The 18714-nt window shown below is 40.4% G+C and overlaps 3 protein-coding genes across 6 annotated transcripts in view; all 3 read left to right on the top strand.

Annotated features, from left to right (window-relative positions):
* The first annotated feature begins 553 nt into the window (after window positions 1-553).
* On the top strand, window positions 554-7035 carry LOC120736475 (pepsin A-like). The gene is made up of 9 exons (XM_040036625.1): window positions 554-558; window positions 2504-2555; window positions 2645-2762; window positions 4119-4237; window positions 5734-5926; window positions 6046-6160; window positions 6263-6404; window positions 6651-6749; window positions 6852-7035. The coding sequence occupies exons 1-9, from the start codon at window positions 554-556 to the stop codon at window positions 6987-6989; spliced, it is 981 nt and encodes a 326-aa protein (XP_039892559.1). The 3' UTR covers window positions 6990-7035.
* Window positions 7036-7837: 802 nt separating this feature from the next.
* On the top strand, window positions 7838-12409 carry LOC120736516 (PI-PLC X domain-containing protein 1-like). 3 transcript variants are annotated; one of them, XM_040036723.1, is made up of 8 exons: window positions 7838-8079; window positions 8955-9206; window positions 9325-9436; window positions 10583-10707; window positions 10802-10933; window positions 11316-11480; window positions 11622-11805; window positions 11999-12409. In XM_040036723.1, exons 3-8 carry the CDS (start codon window positions 9325-9327, stop codon window positions 12226-12228), a joined length of 948 nt encoding a protein of 315 aa, XP_039892657.1. In that variant the 5' UTR covers window positions 7838-8079; window positions 8955-9206; the 3' UTR covers window positions 12229-12409. The 3 variants fall into 3 exon arrangements, with proteins under 3 accessions (XP_039892657.1, XP_039892655.1, XP_039892654.1); XM_040036721.1 differs by having other exon boundaries at window positions 7838-8211; XM_040036720.1 differs by lacking the exon at window positions 7838-8079 and having other exon boundaries at window positions 8302-9206.
* A 309-nt stretch (window positions 12410-12718) lies between these two features.
* spata20 (spermatogenesis associated 20) overlaps window positions 12719-18714 on the top strand; it is a 55155-nt gene continuing 49159 nt past the window's right edge. Inside the window, exons 1-9 of one of the 2 annotated variants that reach the window (XM_040036718.1) lie at window positions 12719-13131; window positions 14095-14223; window positions 14314-14378; window positions 14464-14618; window positions 14711-14854; window positions 15032-15233; window positions 15350-15480; window positions 16580-16684; window positions 17750-17824. In XM_040036718.1, coding sequence (XP_039892652.1) covers window positions 12935-13131; window positions 14095-14223; window positions 14314-14378; window positions 14464-14618; window positions 14711-14854; window positions 15032-15233; window positions 15350-15480; window positions 16580-16684; window positions 17750-17824 — 1203 coding nt within the window. In that variant the 5' untranslated portion in view covers window positions 12719-12934. The other variant, XM_040036719.1, reaches the window with a different exon arrangement.

Below are 18714 nucleotides of genomic sequence, written 5' to 3'. Positions count from 1 at the left end.
TATGCCTGAGCTTAATTTGTTCATTTTTGCTTAATGTCACTGAATTTATAAGAGACTAAAAATGGTTTTTATAGATCTATGCAGAAAAAGGCAAAGGGAAATTAGATGCTTTAGTGGCAGATTGTCACGAAGGCCATCTTCCTCTGTTTAAACTAGCCATGCTGAGTAAATAATAACAGTGCAGTTGTTTCCAACTGGTATTGTAATTGTTGTGTGAAAAACATGTGTCTCCAAAACAAAATTTTTGGGGTGAATGATATCAACTCATAAATGATGACCTTCTTTAATGAATATGAATGTCATACTATCAGCTCTGGGAGACATATTAGGGAGTAAAATGCTAATAATAGCATGCAAAGGCATTAATTTCACCCTCTGATCACTCAGTAATTACCCATTAGGAGTAAACTTAGACTGGGGCAGCTTGCTGTTAGTGCTGTGTGATCCTGCAAATGTCGGCATGGTATAGATTCAACAAGAGGCTCTAACCATTCTTAGAGAATTTGGTCCATATTGACAGCATCACACATTTGCTGCACATGTTTCAGCTACCATGATGTAAATATCTTACTCCACCACAACCCAAAGACCCAAATGCTCTTTCAGCATTCACATTCTTGGTATGCAGAGCTTTGCAATAATTTATGTGTGATCAGTGTGATCACAGTTTCTAAGTAAAAGTACACAGAAAAAAAAAAACAGAAAACAAAGTAAATATTTTTAATCAATTACATATGGATGTTGCAAATGGTAGTGTTTAGGCTAAGTGCCACTGAGATTGAACCAGTCATGTAGCATGAGGGGTAGGAGTGAAAATACAACACACACACTAAAATCACAGCTGTCTTGCAACTTTGAGAAAACCCCCACAAAAGTTATATACAGGGAGTGCAGAATTATTAGGCAAATGAGTATTTTGTCCACATCATCCTCTTCATGCATGTTGTCTGACTCCAAGCTGTATAGGCTCGAAAGCCTACTACCAATTAAGCATATTAGGTGATGTGCATCTCTGTAATGAGAAGGGGTGTGGTCTAATGACATCAACACCCTATATCAGGTGTGCATAATTATTAGGCAACGTCCTTTCCTTTGGCAAAATGGGTCAAAAGAAGGACTTGACAGGCTCAGAAAAGTCAAAAATAGTGAGATATCTTGCAGAGGGATGCAGCAGTCTCAAAATTGCAAAGCTTCTGAAGCGTGATCATCGAACAATCAAGCGTTTCATTCAAAATAGTCAACAGGGTCGCAAGAAGCGTGTGGAAAAACCAAGGTGCAAAATAACTGCCCATGAACTGAGAAAAGTCAAGCGTGCAGCTGCCAAGATGCCACTTGCCACCAGTTTGGCCATATTTCAGAGCTGCAACATCACTGGAGTGCCCAAAAGCACAAGGTGTGCAATACTCAGAGACATGGCCAAGGTAAGAAAGGCTGAAAGACGACCACCACTGAACAAGACACACAAGCTGAAACGTCAAGACTGGGCCAAGAAATATCTCAAGACGGATTTTTCTAAGGTTTTATGGACTGATGAAATGAGAGTGAGTCTTGATGGGCCAGATGGATGGGCCCGTGGCTGGATTGGTAAAGGGCAGAGAGCTCCAGTCCGACTCAGACGCCAGCAAGGTGGAGGTGGAGTACTGGTTTGGGCTGGTATCATCAAAGATGAGCTTGTGGGGCCTTTTCGGGTTGAGGATGGAGTCAAGCTCAACTCCCAGTCCTACTGCCAGTTTCTGGAAGACACCTTCTTCAAGCAGTGGTACAGGAAGAAGTCTGCATCCTTCAAGAAAAACATGATTTTCATGCAGGACAATGCTCCATCACACGCGTCCAAGTACTCCACAGCGTGGCTGGCAAGAAAGGGTATAAAAGAAGAAAAACTAATGACATGGCCTCCTTGTTCACCTGATCTGAACCCCATTGAGAACCTGTGGTCCATCATCAAATGTGAGATTTACAAGGAGGGAAAACAGTACACCTCTCTGAACAGTGTCTGGGAGGCTGTGGTTGCTGCTGCACGCAATGTTGATGGTGAACAGATCAAAACACTGACAGAATCCATGGATGGCAGGCTTTTGAGTGTCCTTGCAAAGAAAGGTGGCTATATTGGTCGCTGATTTGTTTTTGTTTTGTTTTTGAATGTCAGAAATGTATATTTGTGAATGTGGAGATGTTATATTGCTTTCACTGGTAAAAATAAATAATTGAAATGGGTATATATTTGTTTTTTGTTGAGTTGCCTAATAATTATGCACAGTAATAGTCACCTGCACACACAGATATCCCCCTAAAATAGCTAAAACTAAAAACTACTTCCAAAAACATTCAGCTTTGATATTAATGAGTTTTTTGGGTTCATTGAGAACATGGTTGTTGTTCAATAATAAAATTATTCCTCAAAAATACAACTTGCCTAATAATTCTGCACTCCCTGTACATGACATACCTTTACACGTGACACAAGGCTCTGGATTTTTTTTATTGACGAAATCTGTGTTTTGAGATCTTTGGGCAGCTTTGCTGTGGGCCCTGAATCCATGACCAATGATGCTGGTGTGAGTAACAGCAGCTAAAGCTTGAACACAGAGCTTTGACAAATGTCTTCTTGAGAGTAATTGTGTTGTCTCCTCCTCTTCATCTCCAGCTGTCTTACTATGGAGTCATCTCAATTGGAACTCCACCTCAGTCCTTTAAAGTCATCTTTGATACTGGCTCATCTAACCTGTGGGTTCCCTCCATCTACTGCAACAGTGCAGCCTGCAGTATGTAAATCTATGATTACATAATATATTTCCACATGAAGACAAAAAACTGATTGTAAAAACCTTCGAGTCCCTGCATTTTCAGGTTGGAGAATGTCCTGACTGTTGTTGGTGCCGGTGTGGGAGCTAACTGAACCTCATGCTTTATTAATCTAATAAAATTATATTGGTAGTTGTAAATGACCACGGCAGACCTGGGTGCATGTTCATGCTTTGCAGCATACTTTATTAACACTTTTACGGTTGCTGTACATCCACCTAGAGCTGCAGCTCTCCCGCTGCCAGCTCAACATAACAACAACAACCCCAACCACAGGACCCAGTATAATATTTAAGTTGGCGGGGCGTGATTGCAGATGCCCTGCACGGCACCGCAGGCCACGCCCCGCCATAGTAGTCAATCTAAATTTTATTTCTAATAAATGTACTCGGATTGAATCAATTATGTAGAACATGAGCAGAGAAAAAAAAGGAGAATTTTTTAAATTAGCTCGAATCTTTATTGCCTACATTGTAGAGAATGACTTTGCCTCCACACCTAAACAGAATGTCTACACTCAGGTTTAATGTGGGAATCAGCTGATAAATGTAATTGCTCAGCGTGGGGAAAAGAATCATAACTCAGCTCTAGTAGAGATGTAAATCCAGTTGATTTTCTGTGATCAGCCGACTTGCTGCTGCTCTGAGGTTTACTGCTCTTTGTGGAGTCATACAACTGAATTCATCAATATATAAGCAGATGTTTCATGAGTTGTCCTGGCTGATCTCCATCATCTGCACTGATAGTATCTGTCTTTGTACTACACACAGTATAAAGTGGAATTCAGTGAATAAATCTAAGAATCATTAGCTTAAATTCAAATTAATCTCTTCTACTCTTAATGTAATCTAACTCTGAACATGAACATGACAGCCACTGTGCACCGGTCCAAAGCATTGCTCTTTACGATAAATTCCTCACAGTAAAGCAAGCAAAGCTGTAGAGTTTTTTAATGCAACCTTTAAATAGCACAAAGTTAGTATACCTCAGTGTGAGGTCAATTTGAAAAATCATAATTTCACAAAATACAGATGAAATATCGGATTTAAAAATGCCACTGAGCAGTTCTTACTTCTTAATATAACCTTTCTTCTTCCTCTTGTGTCCAATCTTTTTACACCTTTCTCCGTCTCTCAGTGAAGTTAGCTCTTGTTCTCTTCTCTCCCTTGGCAATACAACAGCTATATCTTTAGCTAGCAGACACAAAAAAGTGGTAAAAGTGGTAAAAAGTGGATGGATAAATGGATGGATTTACCACTGAGATCGTAGGTAATACAAGGTACAGAATTTAACCATTAACCGTACTGTGTTTTTAGACAACCATGCCAAGTTTGACCCTCGTGGGAGCAGCACATACAGACAAAACGGCAGACCTCTCAGTATCACATATGGCACTGGCAGCATGACTGGCATCTTGGGATATGACACTGTGACCGTGAGAATTTCAAAACAAGTAGAAAAAAAAAGATTAATCTGTTTAACAGTAAGTGTAAAGATGAAAAAAACATCCATCCATCTTCATCCGCTTTATCCGAGGCCGGGTCGCGGGGGCAGCAGCCTAAGCAAAGAGGCCCAGACCTCCCTCTCCCCAGCCACCTCCTCCAGCTTATCCGGGGGAACACCAAGGCGTTCCCAGGCCAGCCGAGAGATATAATCTCTCCAGCGTGTCCTGGGTCTGCCCTGGGGCCTCCTCCCGGTGGGACATGCCTGGAACACCTCACCCAGGAGGCGCCCAGGGGGCATCCTTGTCAGATGCCCGAACCACCTCAGCTGGCTCCTTTCGATGTGGAGCAGCAGCGGCTCTACTCTGAGCCCCTCCCGGATGGCCGAACTTCTCACCCTATCTCTAAGGGAGAGGCCAGCCACCCTTCGGAGGAAGCTCATTTCTGCCGCTTGTATCCGCGATCTCGTTCTTTCGGTCACTACCCACAGCTCGTGGCCATAGGTGAGGGTAGGGACGTAAATCGACCGGTAAATTGAGAGCTTTGCTTTTACACTCAGTTCCCTCTTCACCACGACGGACCGGTGCAGCATCTGCATTACTGCAGCTGCAGCCCCAATCCGTCTGTCGATCTTCGGCTCCCTTCTTCCATCACTCGCGAACAAAACCCCGAGATACTTGAACTCCTCCACTTGGGGCAGGAACTCATCCCCGATCCGGAGTGGGCACTCCACCCTCCACCAAGGAGTTGTTTAACTGCCTCAGTGACCTCGCCCCCGGAAATTGGCGGGTCATTCCCCTCATCCCCAGACTCTGCTTCCTCCTCGGAAGACGTGTCAGTGGGATTAAGGAGGTCCTCGAAGTATTCCTTCCACCGCCTGACCATTTTCTCAGTCGACGTCAGCCGCGCTCCGCCAGCACTATACACAGTGCAGGTAGAGCACCGCTTTCCCCTCCTGAGACGCCTGACGGTTTGCCAGAATCTCTTCGAGGCAGTCTGAAAGTCTTTTTCCATGGCCTCTCCGAACTCCTCCCACACCCGAGTTTTTGCTTCAGCCACTGCCCGAGCCACATTCCGCTTGGCCTGTCGATACCTGTCGGCTGCCTCCGGAGTCCCACAGGTTAACCAAGCCTGATAGGACTCCTTCTTCAGCCTGGTGGCTCCCTTCACCTCTGGTGTCCACCATTTGGTTCGGGGATTACCACCACGGCAGGCACCAACCACCTTGCAGCCACAGCTCAATGCAGCAGCTTCGGCAATGGAGACGCTGAGCATGGTCCATTCGGACTCAATGTCCCCAGTCTCCCTCGGAATGCTGTTGAAAAAAACAAAACTATCATAATCCCTACAAAATTAAAACTACAGTTGCCTAAGAGGTAATACTACAAAATGTCATTATAATATAAAAAGCAAAAGAATGGAATATGAATGAAAATTAATGCATGCAATAGAAATACTCAAGTTGCAAGTACCTTATACAGTACTTAAGTGGTTTTCAATACTGGCTTCATCCTTTGGTTTGAGCCAAACTGAGGCCCCCTTCATGCAGAACATGCAGGCTGACGGTATATTTGGTCTGGCCTACCCAAGCCTGTCTCTCTCCAGTGCAACACCTGTGTTCGACAACATGATGAATGGGGGCTTGATCAACCAGAACCTCTTCTCCGTGTATTTGAGCTCATAAGTACTATGCAGCATTCTACCTGACTCTAGAAATTATCTATAGATGCCTCATATATCAATTAGTATTTAGGCAGAAACTGATTCCTAGTTTCCCCACTGGTTAAACTCTTTTGTAGTAACAATCAGCGAGGCAGTGCGGTGACCTTTGGTGGTGTTGATACCAATCACTACTCTGGTTCCATCACCTGGATTCCTCTCTCCAATGAACTGTACTGTCAGATCACAGTTGACAGGTAAAACCAAAAGTTACAGCCCTGTATTGATTTCAGAATCATTATAGAGCTATATTGGCAAAAAACTTTCTTCCCTGATGAATACTGTGTTGTCCATTACAGTGTTTCTGGTAATGTTCAGGCTGTAGCTTGCAATGACGGCTGTCAGGCTATTGTGGACACTGGAACCTCTATGATTGTTGGACCTCAGAGCGACATTGACAACATCAATGCCTGGCTGGGAGCAAGTAGCCAGAATGGAGAGGTCAGTGGTCTGTAAAACTCATAATCATCATATGTTTAAGCTCGTTTTCAGGCTATCCGTGTTTCCTGTTGTTTGTATAGTTGGTTAACTTAGCAGGCTGCTGTCAACTTTTGCATGTAGACATGAATTATGTGAATCTTCTTGTCTGACACACTGCAGTATTATTTCCAACAAATAGGAAACTTTACATTACTTAAAACCAGGTTATTTTCTATTCCTTTCTTGCATCACTGCCTTTTCTACTAGTACATTGTCAACTGCAACAACATTGGCCAAATGCCTGATGTGACCTTCAACATCAATGGAAACCAGTTCACTCTGCCAGCCTCTGCCTATGTCTATCAGGTAAGCATTCTTTCCTAATTTAATTTGTATTTTCTGACTTCTTTACAAAAAGAGAAGCAGATTTCTGAAATTTGAAATTCTCCTGTTACATCTCTGTCCTAGGTTCAGTATAGTAGCTGTATCACAGGCTTCAGTGCTACAGGTGGCAACATGTGGACCCTGGGCGATGTCTTCCTCAAACAGTATTATTCCATCTACAAAAGAGGCCAGAATATGTTGGGTCTGGCCAAGGCTAGATAATCAACCTGAAGTCAAGTCCTTGAAAAACCTATAAATTTTTGTGTTATAGTCGGCTTTGCAACATCAAAAGTCTAATAAAAAAAAGTTAAATAAATATTTTGTTTCTGTTTTGTGGTCATTGTTCATATAGAACAAAGCATTTCAAATCTGTCTTTTATAGGCTGCTAACACCTCATCTAAAATGCTACCCAAATAGTAACCCCTCTATGCAAAACTTACATTTAACAGAATAACTTTATCTTAACTTGATTACTCCATAAACAGTGTTTATAGGGCTCCGGTGTATCTCTCCTCCAACCTGTTTCCTTTACAATAAATCTGTAGCCTACAACACAATACAGTACACAAAACAGTAACTAATTTGCCCATATGTACCAATCTGATAGCTGTGGATGCTAAAAACATGATCTACCGGTAGCACAAGTTAAGGTGAGTCATGTCATCAGTAGGCTAGACTACTCGTCAAACCAGATGGCTTAAGAATGTCGCAGAGAACAATCTGTGTACAGACAAGAGTAAGGATGTGATTTATTACGTATGAGTTCACTTTGTAATTTACAAGAGTGGAAATTAATGTTTGAATACATTTTAAGAATGGCCTCCTCCTCAGTGGTTTAACCCTGTTGACAGCTAGTTTCTCTTTTTAAGAACAGAGGTGGCCATCAGTGAGCAACGGTACGGCTTCATGCCTAGAATGAGCACTACAGATGTGATGTTAGCTTTGAGAGTGTTGATGGAGAAGTATAGAGAAGGTCAGGAGGAGTTGCACTAAGTCTTTTGTTATTCAGGGAAAGCATATGATAGGGTGTCAACGGCAAAACTGTGGTATTGCACGAGAAAGTCAGGAGTGGCAGAGAAGCACTATATGTGAGGGTGGCATAAGACTTTCAGTGTTAACAAGACAGTGATCTCAGTCAGAGAGAGATGGATTTAAGGCGGTGTGGGACAACATCAGGGATCTGCTCTGAGCCTTTACAGTAGCAACAGGTTGACTGATGAAATCAGGCAGAAGTCTCTGTAAACTATACTGTTTGCAGACGGCATTATGAAGATCATAATGCTGAGCCTGGAGAGATGGAGGCATGCTCTGGTGAGAAGAGGAATGAAAGTCAATAGAAGCAAGACAGAACATGTGTGTGAATGAGAGGGAGGCAGAAGCTTCAAGGAGTAGCTCTCTGAAGCTAAAGAAAAAACAGTGCTACTTCTCCAAGAAATAGTTTAGGTAAGACTAGGTTTTCTCTCTAATATAGTTTTTCTTAGCAGTGTTCAGCAAATATTTAGACATATATAGATCAAATTAATGGCAATAACAGGCCATTTGCCTGCCTGTCTAGCTAAAATAATTCAGATATTCTCATAAAGATCAATAAACAGCCTGCTGAGACAACAAGTGCCTTCACTACAAGCAGCCCTACTGAAATAATTTGCCTACATGATTTCAAAAAACAGAAAAGGATTATTACATTTAATAATGTGTGAATGCTGTTTCGATATTTTTGTCCTTGCTGTAGCCTAGCTAAACAAAAATCTCTCCGATTTGGACATAACATTGGGCGGCATTTGTCAAACTGACAGGAAAACCAAAGGAGACAGAGTACTGATTTGTATTAAAGATTCTTTTCAGGCTTCCTTCGTCACTTCAGCATGTCTATCAAAAAAATTTAAATATTGTTACTGATGTCTGTCCTGCAGGTAATGATCTCTTTTCTGAACAGTTTGTAATGGTACACTTGATAAATATGCACCCTGCAAACCTTTTTAGTGCAAAAAAGTGTTTCAGCCCTTGGTTTTTTTCTCAATAATTTCCAGAGATCTTATTGCTAGAGACATCGGTTAAACTTATCAACGAACTCATCAAACAAGTGCCTTAGTTTAGTTTTTTGAGTGCAGACTGAAATCCACTACTGAAGTCCGCACTAATATCAGAATTAAAAGTGTAGTGAAAGCCTTTGTTTTTTTTCCTAGTGAATACTGAGGGTATGAGGAAGCTTCATTGGGGCGTTATATCTTGTTGATCAAACATTCCTTGTTTGGATTGCATCCTTGCAAAACCGGTAAGACAGCTGACGTTTTAACTCTTACAACATAACAATGAAGTCCTTCTGAGGAGCAGTGACAAAGCTAAGCCTCTGATTGTCTGACTGTGTCAGTTTGTGTACACTGTCAAATCTGAAGGAATAACGAAGTAAACTACAGCTAGTGCATGACTTTGGCAGGGTAAGTGTTAATTCTTAAAACTTGTGACCTTTATGTTTGTGCTTAATGTGTTCACTGTTGCCTAGAACCACTGAATTTCTAAGAGACTCTCCCGTAAGTTTAAAAATGTTTTGTGTAGATGTCTGCAAAGAAAGGGAAAGGGAATATAAAGATCGCGAACTACACTGACTGGATGTCACAACTACCATCTGAACTTTGGACAATTCCTCTCTTCAAACTAGCCATACCAGGTAAATGTTTACAGTGCAACTGTGTCCAACTGATATCAAACACAGCATGTACAGTGTGTCAAATCGGACCATTTTGTTAACAGAAATACTTTTCTACAATCTACACTGCAGATTTTTTGGGGCACCTCCAATAGCATTTAGTGGTAGCATTTATTCACTCAGAATTCAAACAAACAAAATGAATGAAAAAGGTTGTGGTTTCTGCTGCATTTGTTAATTATTTTGTTAATTCTTTGCAAGAAATACAGTAGTTGTACTTGGCTAGTGCGGAGACTGAGACAGTGTTCTGGAAATGACACAGTCTTCACTAGTGGGGATAGTTACAAAGCTTTCTTCGTTATGAATTAGCGTTACATGTTTTTATTGAACATTTGAAGATAAAAAAACCAGAAACTCTTGTAGAGGACATAAAGTCAGAGATAGAAACGACAAGGAGCAGGTGCATCTAGTACAGGTAGAGCTGCCGCAAAACCCCACAGAGCTCAGCAGCCAGCGCAACAAATTTTGGATCCTTGGCTTTTAGTTAGCAGCTAGCATTAGCAGCACATGCTGCATCCAATGTGAAAGGACCTTTAATTAACCTTTAACCTTTAAAGTAATAATGGTATTTCTAACCACTGATATACCACAACTTTATCCTTTCAACAGCTACTGAAATTTAGGGGACCTAGTTTCTATCGGATATTTATATAGAGATCTTCCAGCTTCAAACTGTATTACCCTTCAAGGACCTGCAGTTCAAAAAAGCGCCCCTCCGACAGCCAAACCCATCTGTTTTCTGATTGGATTGTTAAATTTGTGATTGACATGACAATGACCAATCAGATGAAAGGAAGAAAAATAGGGTCAAAATTTGTACTTGTAACTTGAAACTTGAGTGCAGAGTTTCACTTGTATTTTTTGGCTAAGTCCACACACAAATGTTTTTATGCACACACAAATTCTTTTTACACATACAAATCCTGATTTACAAGTACAAAATATTTATGACCACAATTTGAGCCCATACACATTACATTTAAAAGAGGACTATAGAGCTACATGAGAAAAAAATTCCATAAATACACCATAAAAAAACAACAACTCCCAAATCTGTACAGCATTTTAAAACAACATTGGTAAGGCATTTGTGTGTTTCATTTGTAGGAAGCCATGACTCTGTGAGTTATGATTTGGATGCCAGCTCTGCTATTATAGAGCCTGACAATCTAAAACGATTCAGCTGGATTTATTGCTTACGCAGAATAGTACGAACATGGGGAATGACCCAGGTAAGGGGAGTTTCTGACCTGCCGCTATCATATTTATAGGTGAACGTAACAAACAGAGAATGGAATGTTTGACTGATGTTGGTTTTTATCACAGGAATACAACATCACAATGCAACTGGAAGCAGGAGTTCGCTACTTTGACTTGAGGATCGCTCGCAAACGTAATGACCACCATCCCACTAGGCTTTACTTTTACCATGGGCTGTACACAAGCACTGATGTTGAGGTAATAATAAGCATATCATGTAAAAGTACAAGACTCCTGTCTGTATGTATATGTATCAGGAGTTTCCCTGCTGTGCACAGAAAAAAAAATCAAATTTTTTGATATAAAAATAACTGAACTTTTAGCAGATTTTTTTTTTAACTTAAGAAGACCTTTACTAAGCTTTAGGCAAGACCTGTTTTAAAACTAGTTCAAGTTTTAAAATATGACCAAAGGTAAACACAGGTGTTACTGATTTTCTTTATGAAGCATCTGTTCTATTTTGGTAATTAGCCTTAGTTAATGTGATTTATAACACATGTGCTCACTTACTGTGTCATGAAGGAACCCTATAAAGAAGATTTCTTTATCTAATGCCAGCTAATTTTCCCATTGAGTTCAGACTGTTCTCAGGGAAATACATGCCTGGACAGTGGCCCATCCTAAAGAAGTCATCATCCTGGCTTTTTCAAACTTCAATGGTTTTGAGAAAAACATTAAAGATAAACTTCACAACCATCTTATCGGCTTCATTAAGACCCTGTTTGGAAGCAAACTCGTCCCCCCGGTAGTGTACAGTTTTTCTTCTTTTTTAAAAAATGTATTCATTTATTCTTAGATCAGTAGGTCAAATAAGTCTCATTATTGAAGTACTTACTGTAACCTTTGCTTATAGTTTCAAAATAAGATATTCATTATCTTACAACAGGGCATCCCCACACTGCGGAACTGCTGGGACCAAGGCAAAAATGTCATAGTTTCATATGACTATCCAGCAAACTACCATCCTGAAATGTGGAAAAAAATAACTTATTACTACGCCAATAGCATGGACCGTGCACAAGTTAAATCAAAAATATCTGAAGCCTTGGGAAAGGAAAAGACTTCCAATTGTGAGTTTTCTCAACTATGCCATGTTATAAGTTATAGACAGCAAGACATTCATCTTTGGTGATCAAAAAACAATATTACTTGGGATGTAAATATCCAAAATAACATCTATTCAGAGAGAAAAAAGTTTTAAACAGCCAGGTTATACACAATATAATTTGAGATAATTACTAAGCTTCAACTTGTTCCCCACAGATTTCTTTGTATGTGGTTTGAACATGACTCTTCCAGCAGATCATAGGATACTCATCTACATCCTTCGTCTCTGCGACAGTTTCCCCAACGTTATTAGGAGGGGTCTGCCTAAGCTCCTGAAATGGCTGAAGCAGCAATCAGGTGTGAACATCGTTGCCTCAGACTTGGCAACTCGCAAGGACTTTGTGTCAACAGTTGTTGAGCTCAATTCTGCACTAATGAAACCATAACTGAAAAAGTATTGTATTTCTTTAGTTTGAATATGACGGTGTGTGTGTGTTTTATTCTTTAAACCATAGATAACTCATCGGTTCATTGAAAAGATATAAATATTGTACAGTTACTAGAGGCTTAAATATTTTGCTTGTACATAAGTATTGTATTGCTTTTTTAAATAAACAATAAATTGTTTTTACATTTTTATTTAATGTGTCAAATACAAAAACAAATACATTTTGTGTTGTATAAATTCAAGACTAATAACAATTAATAAAATAAAAAATGTGTAGAAAAATAAGCATATGAACAGGGTGTAATATTAAATTATAAGCCACATACACAAGGAGGTAGGAAAAAAGTGCAGATATATTTTATCTCACATATCCAATGCAATGCGAAGATGGTTTATAATATATTAGAATTTGTGTTTTATTTCCTTTAGGTAATGCAAAGATTTTATATTTAATTTAAATTCGTTTACGAAAATAACAAACTTGGGAGAAGACGTTACTGCACAGTTTGTCATTTTTATTTTGTATCACCAAAACAAATACATTATCTCCTGTGATCCCCACTCCTGCTTTGTTGTCGCGCCTCCATCTGTCAAGTGAGGGTATTGCAAAAAAGTGTTTAACTCATGCCTGGAAGTTTTGACTGCTGTCTCTTCACAAACTAGCTAACGTTAGCTTGCTAAAGTGACACACTTGGTGGATTAGGATGTTAAGACTAGCATGGCGTCGGTCGGCGTCCAAACATAGCCGCGCGGGACCTACATGCGTGTTAACTGCAGCTTATTCGGGAGCGTATAGTCCACAGCAGAAATCACAGGGTGACTTTAGGTGTTTCAGACAAATTCCCCACCCACCAAGCGACAGGTCACCGCTCCTCCATCCCCGGGCGGCCTGCTACCTCAGGTAACGCTGCCTCAGCTAATGTGTAGCTAATGCTAGCTGTACGTAAACACTGCTTTGACATTTTACAGCAAGCATAGCGGGCTTAGCATAAAAGTCACGACCTGTTGTATTATGATACGGTTGTTGCTTGTGGCACAATAGCACTGACGAGTGTCGAACCACACCATACTCCCATATAAAATCATTCATATTAATATGTCCCTAAGGCATATTAATATGGCCAGAGACATTCCCCCGTAGGAGCAAACATTTGATTAAAATCATAATGCCACGCATTTCAATTCGGTGTAAGTACAAAGGCTGACAATATGTTTTGGTTTCTATTAACTGGTTAGCTTTTCTTGCTGGTTTCTTGGTAACTCATCGACCACCCTCCGCTAACGATGAAAATTTTAGCTTACACGTGAAAAATCACGCACATATGTGCAGCTTTTCCACCCGAATTCAACAAAAATGACTCATAAAATGAAAGCTGTTTGTTGACGTTTTCCGGGGTATGAACTTTTATTTTTAAGCTAAGTCATAATAAATTGGAGAATATTCAAATGGAATTCGCCACGGCTGCCAGTCTGGGCTAACAGCTGCTTGACAGCTACTGCAGCTTTAATGAGCTGCTGAACAAGCTTGTACAGCCCCAGAAACGCTCAAGAATTGTAATTAGAAAAAATTAACCTGTTAATATTAGTATATTATTTTATATATTCTTTTGTCGATATACTACACAGGGTATTGACAGTGTTTCTGTAAGGAACGGGTATGTATAGAGAAATTTGAACTGAATGTTGTAGCTGTATTTTTATCGTATTACTCAAGGGTAACACAATGACATCCTGGGGCTGGCTTAACATTGTGTAAGGTATTTAGTCACTGTATTTGGGCCCACACCGAGGCAGCAACATCAAGATTGCTCTGTTTTGCTAATAAGAATCAGGATCCACATTCATAAGCATCTTGTGTGTACAGTCCATCTGTCTTCATGAGTATGGCGTCAGGGAGTGAAGGGCCATCATCCACTTCTCACAAACACTCCAACAGGTTAGCTAAGGAGAGGTCACCATACCTGCTACAACATGCGCACAACCCTGTCGACTGGTGAGTGCTTTTTAAACTTCAGATGGACATACTTTCTGAAAGCACGGCCAAATGCCACGTTTTGTTTTTCTTTTTTTCTTTTTTGGTCAGGTATCCATGGGGGAAGGATGCTTTTGACAAAGCAAAGAATGAAGACAAACCCATCTTTTTATCGGGTAAGATTAAAAAAAAAATCTCCGAGACATAGATTACAGATATCTGGATCACTACATTAAGGATTTTCTTTTGCTTGACCTCCAGTGGGCTATTCCACATGCCATTGGTGCCATGTTATGGAGAGGGAGTCCTTCGAGGACGAGGAAATTGGCAAAATCCTTAGTGAAAACTTCGTCTGCATCAAGCTAGACAGAGAAGAGAGGCCTGATGTGGATAAGGTCTACATGACCTTTGTGCAGGTTTGTATACATTTACATTTTCACATGAAAATCTCTTTCAGCTTCACTCTACTAGTGCCCCTTTATAATTTTTGCCTGGGAATTATTTCCAGGCAACAAGTGGAGGTGGTGGTTGGCCTATGAGTGTGTGGTTGACTCCTGAACTTCGACCTTTCATTGGAGGCACCTACTTCCCTCCCAGAGACCGTGGAGGTAGACCTGGGTTCAAGACGGTCCTCACCAGAATCATAGATCAGGTAGTAAAACTTCAAGAATTAGGGAACATTATTATATCAGATTTCATGCATTGTTAGTGGGGATGAAAAAAAGTCGTTAAAGAGATTTAAATTATATTTTTGTTTGTTCTCTTTACCCTCCCGTGCTGTCTCTGTGGAAGTGTATGAATGACATAAAGTATGACTTGTGTTCTAAAGTGGCAGAATAATCGTCCTGCTTTGGAGTCCAGTGGGGAGAGGATCATTGAGGCCCTGAAAAAAGGCACAACCATCACTGCAAACGCAGGCCAAAGTCCTCCACTGGCTCCAGACGTGGCTAATCGCTGCTTCCAGCAGCTCGCCCATTCCTATGAGGAAGAGTATGGAGGCTTTAGAGACGCTCCAAAGTTCCCCTCACCAGGTCGACATGAGCCCAAGTGGTCAGCTCTGTAGCTTTAAGGCCTGTAGAAAATTCTTTATTTGACTACCTGACAGCAAGTCTTTTCCTGTTTCTCTCTCTTGCCTATGCATCTGTAGTGAATCTGATGTTCCTCATGTCCTATTGGACTGTGAATCGCTCCACATCGGAAGGGGTCGAGGCTCTCCAGATGGCCTTGCACACGCTTCGCATGATGGCACTGGGAGGCATCCATGACCACATTGCACAGGTATAAACAAAACAAACTAGTGTTGTAATTCAGGGTTTTTTTTTTCTTGTTGTTGTTTTTTTTGTATCAGGATTATGAATGGCAAAGTATTGTAAAAAATTTGATATATGAATAAATATTAAACACAGAAATACAAAATTCAAACCACCAGGTTAAGTGGTGAAGGATGCATGAAAAATAGGGAGTAAATTAACTGTCAGAAAAATTTATAAATTAACCCTAAATTCTGGCTGACAGGGCAGATGCTTTTAGTTCAGCTGATGCTCAGCTGATACAGTTTGTCACCCTGGCAGCTGTCATATAGCTTGTCCCCACCGTTTCTGCTGACTCTGCATGCTGCTTTGCAACCCAACTCTACCCTGGCTCAACCTTTTTCTAGCATAATTAATGCCACATCCAATGTCCTTGAGGCCTGCTCTGTTCTGTGAGGTCTTCAGCATAACGTACTATATACAAGTATCCATAACATAAAATATTAGAAGCCTCTCACGAAAAACATCCACAGGTCTCTTTCAATCCATTCCATTTTATGATAATTTTAAATTCACTAGTAGAAACTGGCATGTTTAAGTTTAGGTGTGTTTTAATAAAACGCTGTTTTTCCCACATCTGTCAGAACTCATCAAAAAAGCAAAGGGCATTTGTGCTCGAACAGACAAGGATACCAAGACAACCTGGAAGTTTACCCAGAAAACCAAAATATGTTAGTGCTATTTTGTGCAGGTGGTCAGTGATGCCCAACCCATCAAATCATACAGAATGCAGTGGCGAGTCATAGAGATGCATGACAGACTGAATCAAAACTGTAGAGGAAAGCTCTTAAAAAGGGCATTTTGTACGGTTAGGACATTTTATTCATCAAGTAACAAGAAAATTAAATAAAAAGTTGTCAGAATGTTGTCAGAAGTGGTGCTTCTCTAATGTGCAAGCCTGGTTTGTTCATGTCAGACACAAAAACACACAGATGTACTCTTGGTCTCTTTAATATAATCGTGTTTTTAGTTCAAGTCAGATATACTTATGTTGTAGTACTGATACTTTCAACTAATTTTAGTGAGTAAAATTAAGCAGCCTCCCTCTTTATGTCTCTTTATCTCAGGGTTTTCATCGTTACTCCACAGACTCCTCCTGGCATGTTCCTCACTTTGAGAAGATGTTGTACGACCAGGCTCAGCTGGCTGTTGCCTACATAACAGCTTCCCAGGTGTGTGCAATTGTCTCTGTGTGGCTGTTTGTGTATCTGACAGTGTAATTAGCTCTGATCTTTCTCTCTTGTCTGCATAATTAATGCTACCCCCCAACCTAAAATCTCCAGCATAAGAGATGGCAAACATTTACTCTGTTTCAGAGTCAAATCAAACACTCACAGTGACAACACATGTGCTGTTATTGTGAGGCTTATTGTTTGGGCAATGACCTACCAGAACATATTCTGTAATTTTACACATTTATTTCTTACAGTTTGAGCCCAAAGAGTTGTGATAACAGATTTCTTTCATCATCATTTATTTATTTATATAGCACTTTAAAAACACACCTGGTAGACCAAAGTGCTGTACAATACTAATATGCACATAGTAATAAAACCAGACATAGCAAAAAAAAAATAATTAATTAATGCGCCATCTCTCACTTTATGACATCTGGGATAGGGTCAGGCGCCCTGTGACCCAGAATTGAATAAGAAATGGATGAATTTCTTAAACTACGCAGTAATTTTGATGATCACTATCAAGGGCAGCAGTGATTAAACATCTAGTCATCTCAAGTGGTTTCACACATTGCTAATATAGTACAGTAAAAAAAGTATTGTAGATGTAATGCTGGAATTTTTTTTGCTTCCTCAAAGTCTGTATCAACATAGGTCCTAAAAATCCAGGAGTGGTCAGACTGTACTTTGTAACTTTCATTTTATTTATTTAGCCCTCAGTCAAAATGACTGTACTCTACTGTTTTTAGTACATCACTTCAAACACTTGACAGTGTTTTTCACTGCAGTGGGCAGCACTGAGTTATGATGCAGCAAACAACTTAAGAATCTGAATGCCATAGTTTTCAGTTTTCCCGTGAGTGCTTGCTGGGCTGGCCTGCTTTTAAGTCAGAGACTGAAAAACAAACCCTAATTAGGACACAAACATACAAACTCAAACAAATAGAGCTCTCATTGCATACTGCACAGACCACTCCATGTGACAGTACCTGTGAGGTCATGTTAAGGTTAAATCATGTTGCTTTGGGAGGTGACTTGTGTGCGTTTCTGTTTTTCCAGGTTTCAGGTGAGCAGTTTTTTGCAGAAGTGGCTAAGGATGTACTGCTTTACGTCTCCAGAGACCTGAGCGACAAGGTGAGTCTGCCATTTCTGTGTGCACAACTGCTGTGTTGTTTTTGTGGTAATGGGAACTCTTCACCATCACTGTGATGGTTTTGTAAATCAGCAAATAAAGAAACTATTTCACAAGAAATAGTTTCTTTTGGCTGCTTCTTTGGCACGAAGGGTCATCACAGCAGGTAACTTTAAAGGTTTAGTTTGGCAGAGTTTTTACACCGGATGTCCTTCCTGATATAACCCCGAAGAGGATTTATGTTTCCAGCTGAGCAAATGTGTAAACCCCTACACTGTGGAGCTAAGGGAGATATTTATGATACTAACCATGTTTATCTTTCTACAGTCCCAAAAAACTTTTTGGGGATTTTCTTACCTGCATGATTGAGCATGTGTCAAGACATCTTTCACAGACTTGGAGAATCAATGCACAGGCATATTAAAGCCAACACTGTATTAAGTTCCTTTCTATGGATTCTTTTTGTTCATGCATCCTCAAGGTCACGAGGTGGGACCCCGTTGATGAATAGCCTCTTAAACTCTTGCTTCTCGTCTAAGGGTCAAGCCTTTTTTCCCCCCCTTTTGTTAAATGAGGCGACAGAAGTGAATTGGGCACACAATTAAAACCAGACTTGTTGCAATAATAATATTCCCTAAGATTTATTATGCAATTACAGGCTAATGAATTGGTGCTGCAAAGATCATTTTCTACAGACTTCATGCTGCTTTTTTGTAATACAGTGGGTGGGATCTTCCCACAGTGAGGGAGACTCCGTGATTGTCCTCAGGCTAAATTACTGGAGTACTTTTTTACTTCAGCTGGTTTCCTGTGAGCTGTGTGGGTCCCAGTGATCTTCAGTCTCTGTATTTCCTTTTTAACTACCTGAAGCTTGATTTATCTTGCATCATAG

This window comes from Simochromis diagramma, unplaced genomic scaffold, assembly GCF_900408965.1.
Source record: "Simochromis diagramma unplaced genomic scaffold, fSimDia1.1 OVJJ01000371.1, whole genome shotgun sequence".
Taxonomy (NCBI): Eukaryota; Metazoa; Chordata; class Actinopteri; order Cichliformes; family Cichlidae; genus Simochromis; species Simochromis diagramma.
This window is presented reverse-complemented; position numbering and strand designations above follow the sequence as displayed.

Bases quoted from the DNA above. Each gene is read 5' to 3' on its own strand.
- LOC120736475 (XM_040036625.1), top strand. The intron at 5,927-6,045 runs AAGTACTATGCA...TCTTTTGTAGTA, and splicing joins CTCCGTGTATTTGAGCTCAT to ACAATCAGCGAGGCAGTGCG. The intron at 6,405-6,650 runs GTCAGTGGTCTG...CTTTTCTACTAG, and splicing joins CAAGTAGCCAGAATGGAGAG to TACATTGTCAACTGCAACAA.
- LOC120736516 (XM_040036723.1), top strand. From the start codon at position 9,325: ATGTCTGCAAAGAAAGGGAAAGGGAATATAAAGATCGCGAACTACACT. The intron at 10,708-10,801 runs GTAAGGGGAGTT...TTTTTATCACAG, and splicing joins GAACATGGGGAATGACCCAG to GAATACAACATCACAATGCA. The intron at 11,806-11,998 runs GTGAGTTTTCTC...TGTTCCCCACAG, and splicing joins AAAGGAAAAGACTTCCAATT to ATTTCTTTGTATGTGGTTTG.